This window comes from Phyllobates terribilis, unplaced genomic scaffold (genome assembly GCF_046119375.1).
Source record: "Phyllobates terribilis strain yellow unplaced genomic scaffold, ASM4611937v1 Scaffold_2__4_contigs__length_985480577, whole genome shotgun sequence".
In the NCBI taxonomy this organism is placed as follows: domain Eukaryota; kingdom Metazoa; phylum Chordata; class Amphibia; order Anura; family Dendrobatidae; genus Phyllobates; species Phyllobates terribilis.
Window position 1 is genome coordinate 809627661 of NW_027362762.1, and position 14543 is coordinate 809642203.

At 43.4% G+C, this 14543-nt stretch overlaps 1 protein-coding gene across 1 annotated transcript; it reads right to left on the reverse strand.

The window, feature by feature from the left end:
- Window positions 1-235: 235 nt before the first annotated feature.
- Window positions 236-14253, reverse strand: HSF5 (heat shock transcription factor 5). The gene is made up of 6 exons (XM_073669292.1): window positions 13740-14253; window positions 10488-10865; window positions 7147-7244; window positions 4120-4500; window positions 2136-2286; window positions 236-306 (listed from the first exon to the last, which is right to left on the reverse strand). The coding sequence occupies exons 1-6, from the start codon at window positions 14251-14253 to the stop codon at window positions 236-238; spliced, it is 1593 nt and encodes a 530-aa protein (XP_073525393.1).
- Window positions 14254-14543: the final 290 nt, after the last annotated feature.

A 14543-nucleotide genomic window follows, 5' to 3' on the forward strand; every position in this document is an offset into this window, starting at 1 on the left:
TGTTGCAGTAGTACATTTCTATCTGGACTTATAACCAAATTATGGCAGAAATAACACTTCAATAAATATTTTTTTATTCTTACCTAGCATAAAAACATCACTTATATATGGATATATATATTATTCTAGTATATTGTAAATCTATTAAAAAGTAAAACATTCTTCAAACAATACTCCAATGGAATACAACCCTACTTGTCTCATGACATACGATTACCGAACAATCCAAAACATTTTATTCTTTTAATTCTTCTTTCTGTCCAAACTGCTCTCGCCTGCAGGCCACTTCTACCAGAAGGTTCAGATCTGAGAAGAGACAGTTACACGTTACGACAAAATATTTCTTCCTATAATAAGAAACGCCATCAAATAATAAAGAAAGACCCATTTTCCTCACATCTCCAGTGGTTCTGCTCTGATGGTCCCAACATAATGCTTGTTCGTCGGGTGATCGGATTGTTTATGCCAGTATGGTGGTCAGCCGTGCATTCCCTCGTGTAAGGGCAGGTGCACATGAGTGCATTTGTGGTCCGCGTGCAATCCGACAAAACGTCAGATCGCACCTGGACTAACGTTAGTCTTTGGGGCAGTGCACATGTCCGATTTTTTTCCTTTAGCAGGGCCGGTCGGGGGGAAAAAATCGCAGCATGCCTGAGTCAATGAGTCAATGAGTCTGTGGAAAACCATCAGACTGCACTCGGCTGACATCTGAGTGCAGTCCGACTTCCATGGACTGACAGAATGGAGGAGATGAAGAATTTTTTTTCTCCATCTTCTCCTCATCTGATAGAAACGGATCACACTATGATCGGAGTGTGATTTGAATAATTGACCCGATTCTCTTGGATGAGAAAATATACTGATGTGTGACCCTAGCCTAAATGGGGATTGTTCTGCCAGCAATATGATGCTTTACTGGGACAGAATGATCTTACTAACAATCCGCTTGTCGCCATACAGTATTTATTGGCCCATGGGATAGGGCCAGTAAACGAGCACCAATTGAGTTGTGTAAAGCAATTTGATACTTGTTAACATGCCAAAATTGGCCATCTAAATGGGCCTTAAGTAGATGAACTAAGCTTCTGATTAAATTATTTATGACAACTGCTTTATTCAATAATGAATAGACAGCTTTTCAGACAGATCTGGAGGAGTATGCTACTTTTCATCTCTCCAAAAATCTGTCAAAAGCAATGAAAAGTAGCCTCGAATTGCTCCTGTCCTCTAATGCTCTATGTTCTTAAAAATGAACACATGCAGAGCGCCAGAAAAAAAGTCAGAACAATGCCTTAGGGGAGGGATGGCAAACTTAAACTCACAGAGGACCAAAATGGAAAACTTTGATAAAGCTGGGGGCAAGCCAGTATACAGAATAATGGGCCTCACATAGTCCTCCATACAGAATAATGGGCCTCACATAGTCCTCCATACAGAATAATGGGCCTCACATAGTCCTCCATACAGAATAATGGACCCCACATAGTCTTCAATGCAGTGTAAGGGCCCCACATAGGGGTGGTGTTTCTGGTGTCAGGAGCCAAATATAACCACCCTGTGGGTCAGATTTGGCTCACGGGCCGGAGTTTGACATGTGTGCCTTAGGGTGTCTCCATATACTGTATAATACTGTATTTACTTGTATTGCAATTATATTTAACCAGATTTCTTCAACATTGATCAGATTTTCCTGATTACTAATACTTATCACGTACCAATATTACTACTGTGGAGAACTCCTATGAAGCTGTGCCGCCCTATATGACCTCAAAGTGTGCATTATGTCTGAGCCTTTCATTGGAAGTACACATAGAGTGATAGGCGCACCATGATATACGTAGCTCATAGGGTACCAAAACATAGAACGCATGATATACATTTTTCTTGTAGTGGCCTCATGTACAGGAATCCTCTGCTCCTTCCAATGCTGCTGAAAAACATTACACAAACGCTTACCAGCCCAGCAGAGGCCAAAAAGACATTTTTGTGGCCTCCATCAGGTGAATGGATCCCACCCCATCTGTCGTAGATGCGGGGAGCCATTCCTAATGCATATGCGAAACGTAAAGCGAAGATGAAATGCGCATACATGGCTTGGTCTTAAACACTACTATATCCTATGGCCTAAAATGTACCTGCTGATTTTTCTAATTGCGGTATCTCACTTGTACCATCCTTGTGTTCACATGCTGCTTTTTGACTCAGAGAAGTAATATCAGAAGTGAGTAAGTCTAATTCATCAACACACAAGGTTATATCTACATCAGAAGATGTATTCATGTCAACCTACATAAGCAAAAAAAGGAAACTCTGCATTAAAGGGGTTTTCCATGAACAAAGTACCATATTTTTCTGACTATAAGACGCATCGAACCATAAGACGCACCTAGGTTTTAGAGAAGGAAAACAGAAAAAATGTAAGCAAAAAATGTAGTCCTGATGCCCTGTTAACGGGGAGGGGGTCTGCTGCTGACACTGTTATAGGGGTAATGTCCCCCAATTCTGTTAATATCCCCCATCCTGTTATACATGGCCCCCTCCTTCCTGTTATACGTGGCCCCCATCCCCATCCTGATATGTATGGCACCCCAATCCACCATCCTGGTACGCATGGCACCCCAATCCCCCATCCTGGTATGCATGGCCCCCCTCATCCCTCTTCCTGGTTTGTATGGCATCCCTCACACCCATCCTGGTATGTATGGCACCTTCATCCCTCTTCCTGATATGTATGGCACCTTCATTCCTCTTCCTGGTATGTATGTCACTCTTCATTCCTGTATGTATGGCCCCCCTCATCCTGGTATGTATGGCACCCTTCATCCCTGTATGTATGGCCCCCCTCATCCTGGTATGTATGGCACCCTTTATCACTGTATGTATGGCCCCCCTCATGCCTCATCACTGTATGTATGGCCCCCCTCATCCTTGTATGTATGGTCCCCCTCATGCTTCATCCCTGTATGTATGGCCTCATCCCTCTTCCTGATAGGTATGGCTCCCACATCCATGGGAGTTTTGAATATTCATGGACTTTAATAGCGGGCACACTGACAGCCGAGCACAGCAGGAGCCGCGCTGCTGCTACAGTGTGCGCGCTATTAGGGAAAATGAATGGTGATTGCTCCCCATGCACTCAGTCCTGGCGTGGGGAGCAGTGACCATTCCGGCACAGAGCAGGACACAGCGCTGGAGGAGAGAGGAGGTGAGTATAATTGTTTTTTTTTTTCTGTGACGGGGATCAGGGGGTGCCAAGCGTACCAGGATGAGGGGGGCCATACATACCGGGATGAGTGGGGCCATACATACAGGGATGAAGGGTGCCATACTTACCAAGAGCACAGTGTGCCGGCTATTAAGGAAAATGAATATTCACTGCTCCCCACACCCATGGGCGTGCACAGCAGTGAATATTCATTTTCTTTAGTAGCAGGCACAATGTAGGCTGCAGTAGGCAGCTGCTGCCTCCTGTGTCCCGCTCATCCCCCGCTGCCACTCTCCCCCAACCCCTCCACCACCCACAGCAACAGCCACAGCCACAGCCGAACATATGTTCGGACTCTAAGACGCACCACCCACTTTCCTCCAAAAAATACGGTACATTTTAAGTAATAGATCTTGAAATAATAATAAGTTGGATGTGTTAAAAAATGTTCCTGTGCTGAGATAATCTTATAAATGTGCCCCTGCTGTGTACTGTGTAATGGTTGTGTCTGACCGCACAGGAACATGGTCTGATCATACCACAGCTCCTGGGCAGGGGAGGAAGCAAAAGAGTATACAGACAGGACAGCACGGGATCACAGCTGATTCTTTATGGGAGGTAAAACATTTCCCTGCCTGTTTAAAAACAAGGTTTTACCTCACAGAAAAAAATGTTTTACCTCACAGAAAGAATCAGCTGTGATCCCCAGCTGTCCTGCCTGTATACTCTATTTTGCTTCTTTCCCTGGCCAAGAGCTGTGGTAAGTGTAGACCATCAAAATTGTGCAACTTTTCATAGAGTTTTACACCAGAATTCTGTTAGAAAAGCAGACCAATGTGTTTTGCATTGATTTTTCCATGTACATATTTTGCAGTAGTCTACACATTACATGGGAACCGTAGCTTACTACTTACTTCTGTGTGATCAGTATTGAGAGGATAGACATCAGATGTAGTCAATGGACTTTGGCAATTTACAGGCTGCTCGGTTAATAAAGCCTCAGTGGTGATATCAGCATTTATGGGTTGTAAGGACTCCAACTGGTTAGCCTGACAACAAAAGGCCTCGTCATTTCCTAGGCTCATTGACTCTGCAGCATTTTGTAAAGGTGATGCTGCTGGCTCCATAAGGCTTTCCAGCTTCACCACTTCCAATTTAGAAGAAGATTGTAGCTCATCCGCAAACTGGAAAGCAGACTCCAGATTCATCTCATCTTTTCTGAGCTCATCTGAATCACTCGATGACCAATTTCTATGAAAGAACTCCATAGAAAATGAAGGGTGCATTGCAGGGCCCTGCGCAGTGAAACAAATAATGTATTATAATCTGCTTTATAAATATGTCTTATGCTCTGTGCTATAAAATATTGATAAAACATATAAGTCAGTTGATTGTCAATGTTGTATAAATGATTATAGGCAGGAGTGTTCACAATAACAGTTATTCTAGATACCGGGCATAACACAGTAGTTTTGCATTATACCATGCAAATTGTCAAGATATCTCAGCCCGGGAAGGTCACGCAGAACCACCAGCTGTAATCTTCGTGCTGAACTGCTCTATGCTGCCTACTATCGTCCGGACAATTACACAATCAATGATTAAGGGAGGAGGCTGCAGGCTGTTTACACTACTAGGCCAGGTATCGTGAAACTAACAGTGAGCATATGGTATATACACCTCCGATCCCGAAGCATGGAATATATGTATATACCTCCGATATGGTCACTGCAAATTCCACGATAACCCCAGAAAGATTATTAGCTGCCACCACCAGTCGGGATTTACAGGCTGACTAGAGGCCTGGTAGGTAGCGTATGGCTCTGAGGCGCTGTTTACAGAACAAAAGGAACAGAACTATTAAATTTCATCATTAATCCAAAAGGAGGCAGTGTTTATAAAAAATATATAAAAGATTTTACAAAGGGGACAAAACAATACAGCATATACAGTTACATAAAATAAAACGGATAAAACAAAATAAACTAACTACGCCGCTCACAGAGATGAGTCAGCTAGCAGATGGAAGCAATCCGGTTGAAAACGACAGTTAACGGGATCAAGCCTACACTGACATGTATCTTCCTCAGATCATAATTTGCCTTCATCTTTTATGAGCATCTGAGTTACACCTACACCCCCCCCCCCCGTGATGACGTCAAGTGGGCCGGGTTGCGGGGGTGTCCTCAGCCCTTCAAGATTTTATGAAAATCCCAATTTATGTGATAACTCCTCTGGATGAATGCAGAAATTTGAGAATGCCATCAAATTTTTTATAGGGATTTTATCATTACCCAGAGACTAAACATGCTGGTTGTTGTCAGTGGTCAGCCTGCTATTGATTTGTGGCTTATAGGCAGGGATTACAGTTATGAGAAAATATGCATCTTCTGGTTCGCCCTGACGCTGAAAATGTAGGTCCCATCACTTTCAGATTTTTACAAACTTCGAAATTCAATATTTTCTTTCAGAGACATCACGACTGCCAAAGATGTGTTTAGTGTAAATTAATGACATTTCCACTGAAAGGACAATGTATTTCCTGGGAACAAAAGGCTTCCTGCTTTAATCAGCTGTTCAATCTATAGCTCTTTGTCTATGCACAATGAACATCCTTGTTAGGATTGTTGGGGTCTACTGTCCCAAAAGGAGCTCTTGCATGTTAACTAAGCTGGTTCACATCTAATTTCCTACTTGTATTAGTCTATTGTACAATCCTACATCTAAGAGGCTGTCAACTCTTCATTTCCTTACTGGATATCAGTGTGAGAGGAAAAAGGAGGGAGGGGGGGTGAGTGAATGCGGCTTGTATCAGCCTGACCCTGACGGCCAGCTATGGTTGCCCCTGCAATTTTGTGGGGCATAGAGATTTTAATATTTTCTATGACACAAATGTATTTAGAAAAATGATTGTTGTGCGAAATCCTGCACTATAATATTTTCTGCAGATGGATATTTTTTTTTTATATAATCAGAGATAAAGAGCTGCCTCCTCACACGCAACCCCTTATCAGTTGGAACTGTGGTGGCTGTGAGATGCCACATTTAGCCAGTCACCCTGCAAGTAGCCATGACTGTGCTGCTCATAATAACCGATCAGCTTTCATGAAAGTAGGTATGGAAATAAATAGTCACATGAGTGTTAGTTGTGAAAAAGATTCTTTTTTTTTTTTATATATAATGCTTAATTTCACCAGCAAAAGGACTGCCAAAGAACGTGTTGACAGGTTCAGCCACAGATTACAGCTGATTGCTAGTGGTTCAGTGTAATTATTCAGAACAATAAAATATGACCATACCTTCTAGATTTTGAGCCCTCACGGGCAGGGACCTCTCTCCTCCTGTACCAGTCGGTGACTTGTTTTTGTTAAAACTATTGTACTTGAACAATTTTTATTTTTTATATAGCGCTAACATATTCCACAGTGCTTTACATACATTATCATTGCTGTCCCCATTGGGGCTCACAATCTAGATTCCCTATCAGCATGTCATTTGAGTGTGGGAGGAAACCAGAGAACCCAGAGGAAACCCCCACAAACACGGGGAGAACATACAAACTCCTTGCAGATGTTGTCCTTGGTGGGATTTGAACCCAGGACCCCAGTGCTGCAGGGCTGCAGTGCTAACCACTAAGCCACCATGCTGCCCTATGTGCTATAATAATAATTAATAATAATACCTTCCAGGCTTCAAAGAGCAGATCTGAAAAGATCTGTTTGTCATCTCCATAGTCCCTTTCAAGATTTGAGAAATGGCAACACCAGTACAGAAGTTGGAACAGTCAGGACATTACATTAAAGGACAAAGCTATAAAGACATTGGGGGTAGTGTGTGTAAGGCATCCATCTAATAAATGCGTCATCAAAATGCCAAACATTTGCAGACGTTAAGATTCGTTAAGTATCTTTTGAGTCAGGTTACATTTTAATTATACTAACCTGAAAATAGCTGCAGTGTTGATATGAGGGGACTGCGGGGCCGGAGCAGCCATTGAGGTGTTGCAGATGAGCTGGAGTTGTGCAGTATGGCAGGACAGCTAGATGGGAAGGGAACAACAAATGAAATTGGAATCAAATGCAATGAAATACATTATACAATGCTGTGTCTTTCTCTCCTTAAAAAAGAATTAAGAAACCACTCAAATGTAAACACTTACAGATGTTGTCCCATATTTACAATTAATCGCCTATCCACAGGAAAACCCTATCACATATCTACCCAACTGTCCCCCATCAACTATCCACAGGATGACCCTATCACCTATCCACCCAACTTCCCTATCGCTTATCCACCTAACTGTACCATCACCTATCTACAGTACAACCCTATCACCTATCCACCCAACTGCCCCATCACCTATCTACAGGACAGCCCTATCACCTATCCACCCAACTGTCCCATCACCTATCTACATTACAACCCTATCACCTATCCACCCAACTGTCCCATCACCTATCTACAGGACAACCCTATCACCTATCCACCCAACTGTCCCATCACCTATCTACAGTACAACCCTATCACCTATCCACCCAACTGTCCCATCATCTTATCTACAGGACACCCCTATCACCTATCCACCCAACTGTCCCATAATCTATCTACAGGACAACCCTATCACCTATCCACCTAACTGTCCCATCACCTATCTACAGGACACCCCTCTCACTTATCCACCCATTGTCCCATCACCTATCTACAGTACAACTTTATCACCTATCCACCCATCTGTCGCATCACCTATCCACAGGATGACCCTATCACCTATCCACCCAACTGTCCCATCACCTATCTACAGTACAACCCTATCACCTATCCACCCAACTGTCCCATCATCTTATCTACAGGACACCCCTATCACCTATCCACCCAACTGTCCCATAATCTATCTACAGGACAACCCTATCACCTATCCACCTAACTGTCCCATCACCTATCTACAGGACACCCCTCTCACTTATCCACCCATTGTCCCATCACCTATCTACAGTACAACTTTATCACCTATCCACCCATCTGTCGCATCACCTATCCACAGGATGACCCTATCACCTATCCACTCAACTGTGCCATCACCTATCTACAGGACACCCCTATCACGTATCCACCTAATTGTCCCATCATCTATCTACAGGACACCCCTATCACCTATCCACCCAACTGTCCCATCATCTATTTACAGGACACCTCTATCACCTATCCACCCAACTGTCCCATCATCTATCTACAGGACACCCCTATCACCTATCCACCCAACTGTACCATAATTTATCTAGAGGACAACCCTATCACCTATCCACCTAACTGTCCCATCACCTATCTACAGGCCAACCCTATCACCTATCCACTCAACTGTCCCATCACCTATCTACAGGACAACCCTATCCACCCATGTGTCCCATCACTTAACTACAGTACACCCATATAACCTATCCACCCAACTGTCTCATCACCTATCTATAGGACACCCCTATCACATATCCACCCAACTGTCCCATCATCTATTTACAGGACACCTCTATCACCTATCCACCCAACTGTCCCATCATCTATCTACAGGACACCCCTATCACCTATCCACCCAACTGTCCCAAAATCTATCTACAGGACAACCCTATCACCTATCCACCTAACTGTCCCATCACCTATCTATAGGCCAACTCTATCACCTATCCACTCAACTGTCCCATCACCTATCTACAGGACAACCCTATCCACCCATCTATCCCATCACTTATCTACAGTACACCCATATAACCTATCCACCCAACTGTCTCATCACCTATCTACAGGACACCCCTATCACTTATCCACCCAACTGTCCCATCATTTATCTACAGGAGACCCCTATCATCTATTCACCCAACTGTCCCATCACCTATCTACAGGACAACCCTATCCCCTATCCACCCAACTGTCCCATCATCCATCCACAGTACAATCCTATCACCTATCCACCCAACTGTCTCATCACCTATCTACAGGACACCCCTATCACTTATCCACCCAACTGTCCCATCATCTATCTACAGGAGACCCCTATCAACTATTCACCCAACTGTCCCATCACCTATCTACAGGACAACCATATCACCTATCCACTTAACTGTCCCATCACCTATCTACAGGACAACCCTATCCACCCATCTATCCCATCACTTATCTACAGTACACCCATATAACCTATCCACCCAACTGTCTCATCACCTATCTACAGGACACCCCTATCACTTATCCACCCAACTGTCCCATCATTTATCTACAGGAGACCCCTATCATCTATTCACCCAACTGTCCCATCACCTATCTACAGGACAACCCTATCCCCTATCCACCCAACTGTCCCATCATCCATCCACAGTACAATCCTATCACCTATCCACCCAACTGTCTCATCACCTATCTACAGGACACCCCTATCACTTATCCACCCAACTGTCCCATCATCTATCTACAGGAGACCCCTATCAACTATTCATCCAACTGTCCCATCACCTATCTACAGGGTGGCCCTATCACCTATCCACACAATTGTCCCACCACCTATCAACAGGACAACTCTAACACCTCTCCACCCTGCTGTCCCATCACCTATCCACAGGACAACCTTATCGCCTATCCATCCCACTGTCCCATCAGACCATAATCTATTAGATAGTTATTGCTTACTGCCACAGCACAGGTCATAACATGTAACAAGGAAAAAAAGATGACAAAAATTTCTATTTGACAAGACTCAAGAATACAAAAGGAAATTAAAGAAACCACTGCTGCTTACACTTTAAATTATGAAAAGCATTACTTAGCTATGAAGCCACTGCCATCCCAGTGCCACATCTATGCCACTTCCCACTTGTGTTTGTGGACACAACTGCAGTAGAGATGTAGTAGTGGTGAAGGAGGTAATTTTCCTCCGACACTGAAAGGGGTTAAAAGTATGCTCCCAAAAGTTAGAAGCCTCTGGGACTGCAGTTTAGTCCAGGTAGGGGTTAACTGTAACAGCCAGCCCAGTAGAGGGAGGGGGAACCCAGTGTTAAAGGGGTTGTCCACTACTATTAATAATGTGCCAATCTATTTTTCTGAAGAATAGAAGTTTCTTTGTAATAACCTTACGTTGCCGTTACTGCCTGTGAGCGGCGCTATCCTTGGCCACTGAGTTTTGGTGGGGGTGTGGAAGCGGGACGCAATTAGGACTTTTGCTATAAGGCCCTATTAATACCAGAGGCCTACAAAGCAGGTTACAGCAGCCTTCCTTGTCTAATAATGGAGCAGAACTCACCTGATGGGTAAAATGCCTGTGGGTACTGTGCAGCATGCGGCATATAGCAGCTATATCTTTGCACTTGTCCTGGCATGGCAGATTGACCTTGTTGCACATGTACCGACGTGGCCGTAGACTGCATTGTGTAAGTGATATCTGATGGAAAGCGCTGCAGGACAGGATAAAACATTCCCCTTTCCGCAAATGATGAATGAGAGGCAAACTGTCCATGGTGAAGGCCGAATGAATGTGACCATGTCCTTGGAGGGATGGAAGTGCAATCCAGCTCCTTTCCAGGAAAAGCTATTTGGTTATGGGATGGCGGGCTGACATATGGATATGGAGATATGTTTTCACGTCTGCAAGTTCTGTGAATCTGATCAACAGTTCCCAGCCCTACAGATTAGAAAAAGACAACTTCACGTAATGTACAGAAACCGATTCAGTCAATGAAATAGAAATGTACATCTCTAAAAAGTGCCGTGTAAGACTTAAAGAGTAGCTAAACTTTTATATTTTCATATTTTTTTAGATTTGTTTCGTTTTTTTTTTTTTAATAATTTATTTTTTTATAATTTTGTCCAGCATAGAAAGTTATTAAACTTTGCAAATCAATTTATTAAAGCATTCCTGTAAAAAATAATTCCATAGTAGCTTTTCCCCCAGTCTATTTGCCTGCCTTTAGCTACATTGATATCAGGGTATACTCATTTGGAGTACAGATGATGGCAGTGAAAGGGTCAGCACCTGTGTATCACTAACTCTGTGGATAAGCTACTGCAGGAGGTTGATCTGATAAGTACAGCACTCCAAAGAGGAGACAGGTGCTAGCCCTGGCACTACCATCATCTGTACTCCAAATGAGTAGGTTTTGGTATCAATCCAGATAAAGGCAGGTAAATAGATTGTGGAAAAGAAAGGGTTTGGAAGCAACTACCATGACATTTTTTTTACAGGAATAAAGACAAATCCCATAATAAAAAGATTTGCAAAGTTTTATAACTTTCCATACTGGACAAAATTATATAAAAAATGAAAGGTTAGTTATTCTTTAATAATTAGTGAGAGTCAGACCTTTGGGATAAACACATCCTCAGAATAAAGGGGACACTGCACCCCAGGGGCGGACATATCATTGGGGCAACCTGTGCTTGTACAGCACCCCCTTATAGGGACCCTGTCAGCACAGAATGACTATTCAAACTAAGTACCACCTTCTTGTTTTCACTCTATCTCCACCACCCCCTTATTTGATTGACAGCTCTGACTTCATAGAGCCGAAGACAAGCAGCTGGGAAGGTGCATGTAAATGATGGGCCCCGCCATGAATGGTGACTGGTCTGCAAACCATGTCCTATGAGGAACGGTTGCAGGATTTGGGAATGTTTAGCTTGCAAAAAAGAAGACTGAGAGGAGACTTAATAGCTGTCTACAAATATGTCAAGGGCTGTCACATTGTAGAAGGATCATCTTTATTCTCATTTGCACAAGGAAAGACTAGAAGCAATGGGATGAAACTAAATGGGAGGAGACACAGATTAGATATTAGAAAAAACTTTTTGACAGTTAGGGTGATTAATGAGTGGAACAGGCTGCCACGAGAGGTGGTGAGTTCCCCTTCAATGGACGTCTTCAAACAGAGGCTGGACAGACATCTGTCTGAGATGATCTAGTGAATCCTGCTTTGAGCAGGGGGTTGCACCAGATGACCCAGGAGGTCCCTTCCAACTCTACCATTCTATGATTCTATGATTCTATGATGCTCCGAGTGGCGGGACTTGGTTTGAACAGTCATTCTGTGTTAGCAGAGTCCCTTTAAGTAAAAAATGCTGAACATTAAAATACATCAATGTTTCTGAAAGTTGCAGTGAGACAGTCCTACATATTAGGAGGCGTCCTGTTGTTGCTTGTGCTACTGTCTCCAATGGTCATAAGAGGAGAGCAGATCATGAAATATAAAGATCTCAGCAGCCACGGCCATCTCTCATGTCATCACTGTATGGCCAAGTTCACACCACCATATTTTTGGTGCAAGTGCTGTCAAAGAAAAAATGGACATTCCTCAGACCAATGTTATTCAATGGGGCGGTGCAGAGGTGCGATTTTCTTTACTGATCAAATCTGCGTTTGAAAAAACTTGCAGCCTGTACTAACTTCTTCCACGCGTTGGATCAGACACACTCGCCCATTCAGGTCTAAGGGTGAGCAAAAAAAATTGAATGCCATTTGAAGCCACAGAACAACATTCGATTTTTAAGGATACATTGCACTGCATAGGAAACAGTAGATGGTCTCGTAAATGATATTTACAGCTGGTGCCGATTCCTGAGCACTGCAGAATACTATGTACAGTAATATCCAAGAGTAAGGATTACGGAGCCCCATATTCAGGATCGACTGGAGATCCAGCATTTGCACCATCTGTGATCTGCAAGTTATCCCCTATATTACAGATATGGAATAACTTGTAATTTTGGGAAAACCCCTTTAAAAATCCACATCCAATGCATATAAAAAGGTATATTCTAACCCCGGTCACGTGTACTGTGCCACAAAAAAAAGAACCTAATTCTGCAGATCCAATAAAAGTGGTGAACAATACCCTGGACTGATTTTCTACTTCAGAAGCAATTTTTTTTTCCTAATTTTTTTCCTTTTTTTAGCTGCAGAAAAAAAATCTGTGAGAAGCAACACAGTGCTTATTCTTGTGGATTCCTTCCATATTAGTCCTATTGAATGGGCACCTCAAGCCTGCAGCAGAAATGTGGGTGCTAACCCTAGATTTCTGACTTGGAACCACTATTAAATGTGGGTTCACAAACCCGTCTCATCTAACCATTCTCTTAGCAGAGAATGATTGCAAACATGGCCGCTCAATGGCGTACATCGATTGGAAGAAGTTATCACCTATTAAAAGGATAGGTGATTACATCTTCATTTCTGGGGGTCTGACTGTTGTGAACCCCACCAATCTACAGAATAGAGCACCTTTATCCCTGTTAGGCTTTGTTCACATGTCCAGTAATCATCAGTTAGAACGGATCCACTAGAAATCCGTGCCCCATTATTGCGATTAGTGGTGGTCACAGCAATTGGACTCCTATCGACCTAGAACTTATGGAAAGGTGATAACTTCTTCTCACCAGAATACCCCATTAAAGGATTTAGGCAGGGCGAGTTGTCTTACTACCAGCCGGGCAGACTTGTTTTATCATTGCACATCTGTAATTCCAAGATGTTACACTTTGGTCAAGTATGGCCCATTCTTACCCTGGGAATCTCCTGTACTCTCCTCTGTCACGGCGTCGGTAAGCAATTTCTGGAATCGATTTGGTGCCCGAGAACTTACTACCTGGCCCAATGCCAGCTTGGCTTTGTTAGTGCTCGTCAGTCGCTTCATATTGACCAGCAGATCTGGTCGCCCTTTTTGAAAATGGTCATTGTAGAAATGATGAATGCCATCAACAACTCCAATATCCAAACAAGGAGAATGAAGGCCGGCACTGCTGCCCGATCCGATCACTAATTTTCTGAAGCCATAGAGATTGAGCTGACGGATAAAGCTAGTGAAGTTAGTGGTCTTAAACAATTCAGGAGACTCATTAATTCCCTTCGAAGGGGAAAGCAGTTCCATCTCAAATAACTGCTGGTCAATGATAACACCATCCCCGGTGGAGTCCCAGCGGATGGACTGGTAGCGGGGGCTATTCACAAGACGCCACAGCTTGGCCGGGAAGTTGTTGGGATTGATCAGAGTTGACATAAAAGTCTCTTCTGGATCCATTGATGGAAACTAACGTGAACTATAATGAGAGTTTAATCCGATGGACGTCACTTGTAGGACCTCACCTGTATGACCTCTTATGTTTGACCTCAACGGGTATGACCTCACTTCTGTGTATAACCTCACCTGTATGACCTCACGTGGATGATCTCACGTGTATAACCTCTTGTGTGTGACCTCACGGTGTATGACCTTGCCTCTATGACCTTTCGTATATGCCCTCACGGTATATGACCTCACCTGTATGATCTTTCGTGTATGACCTCTTATGTATAACCTCACGTGTATGG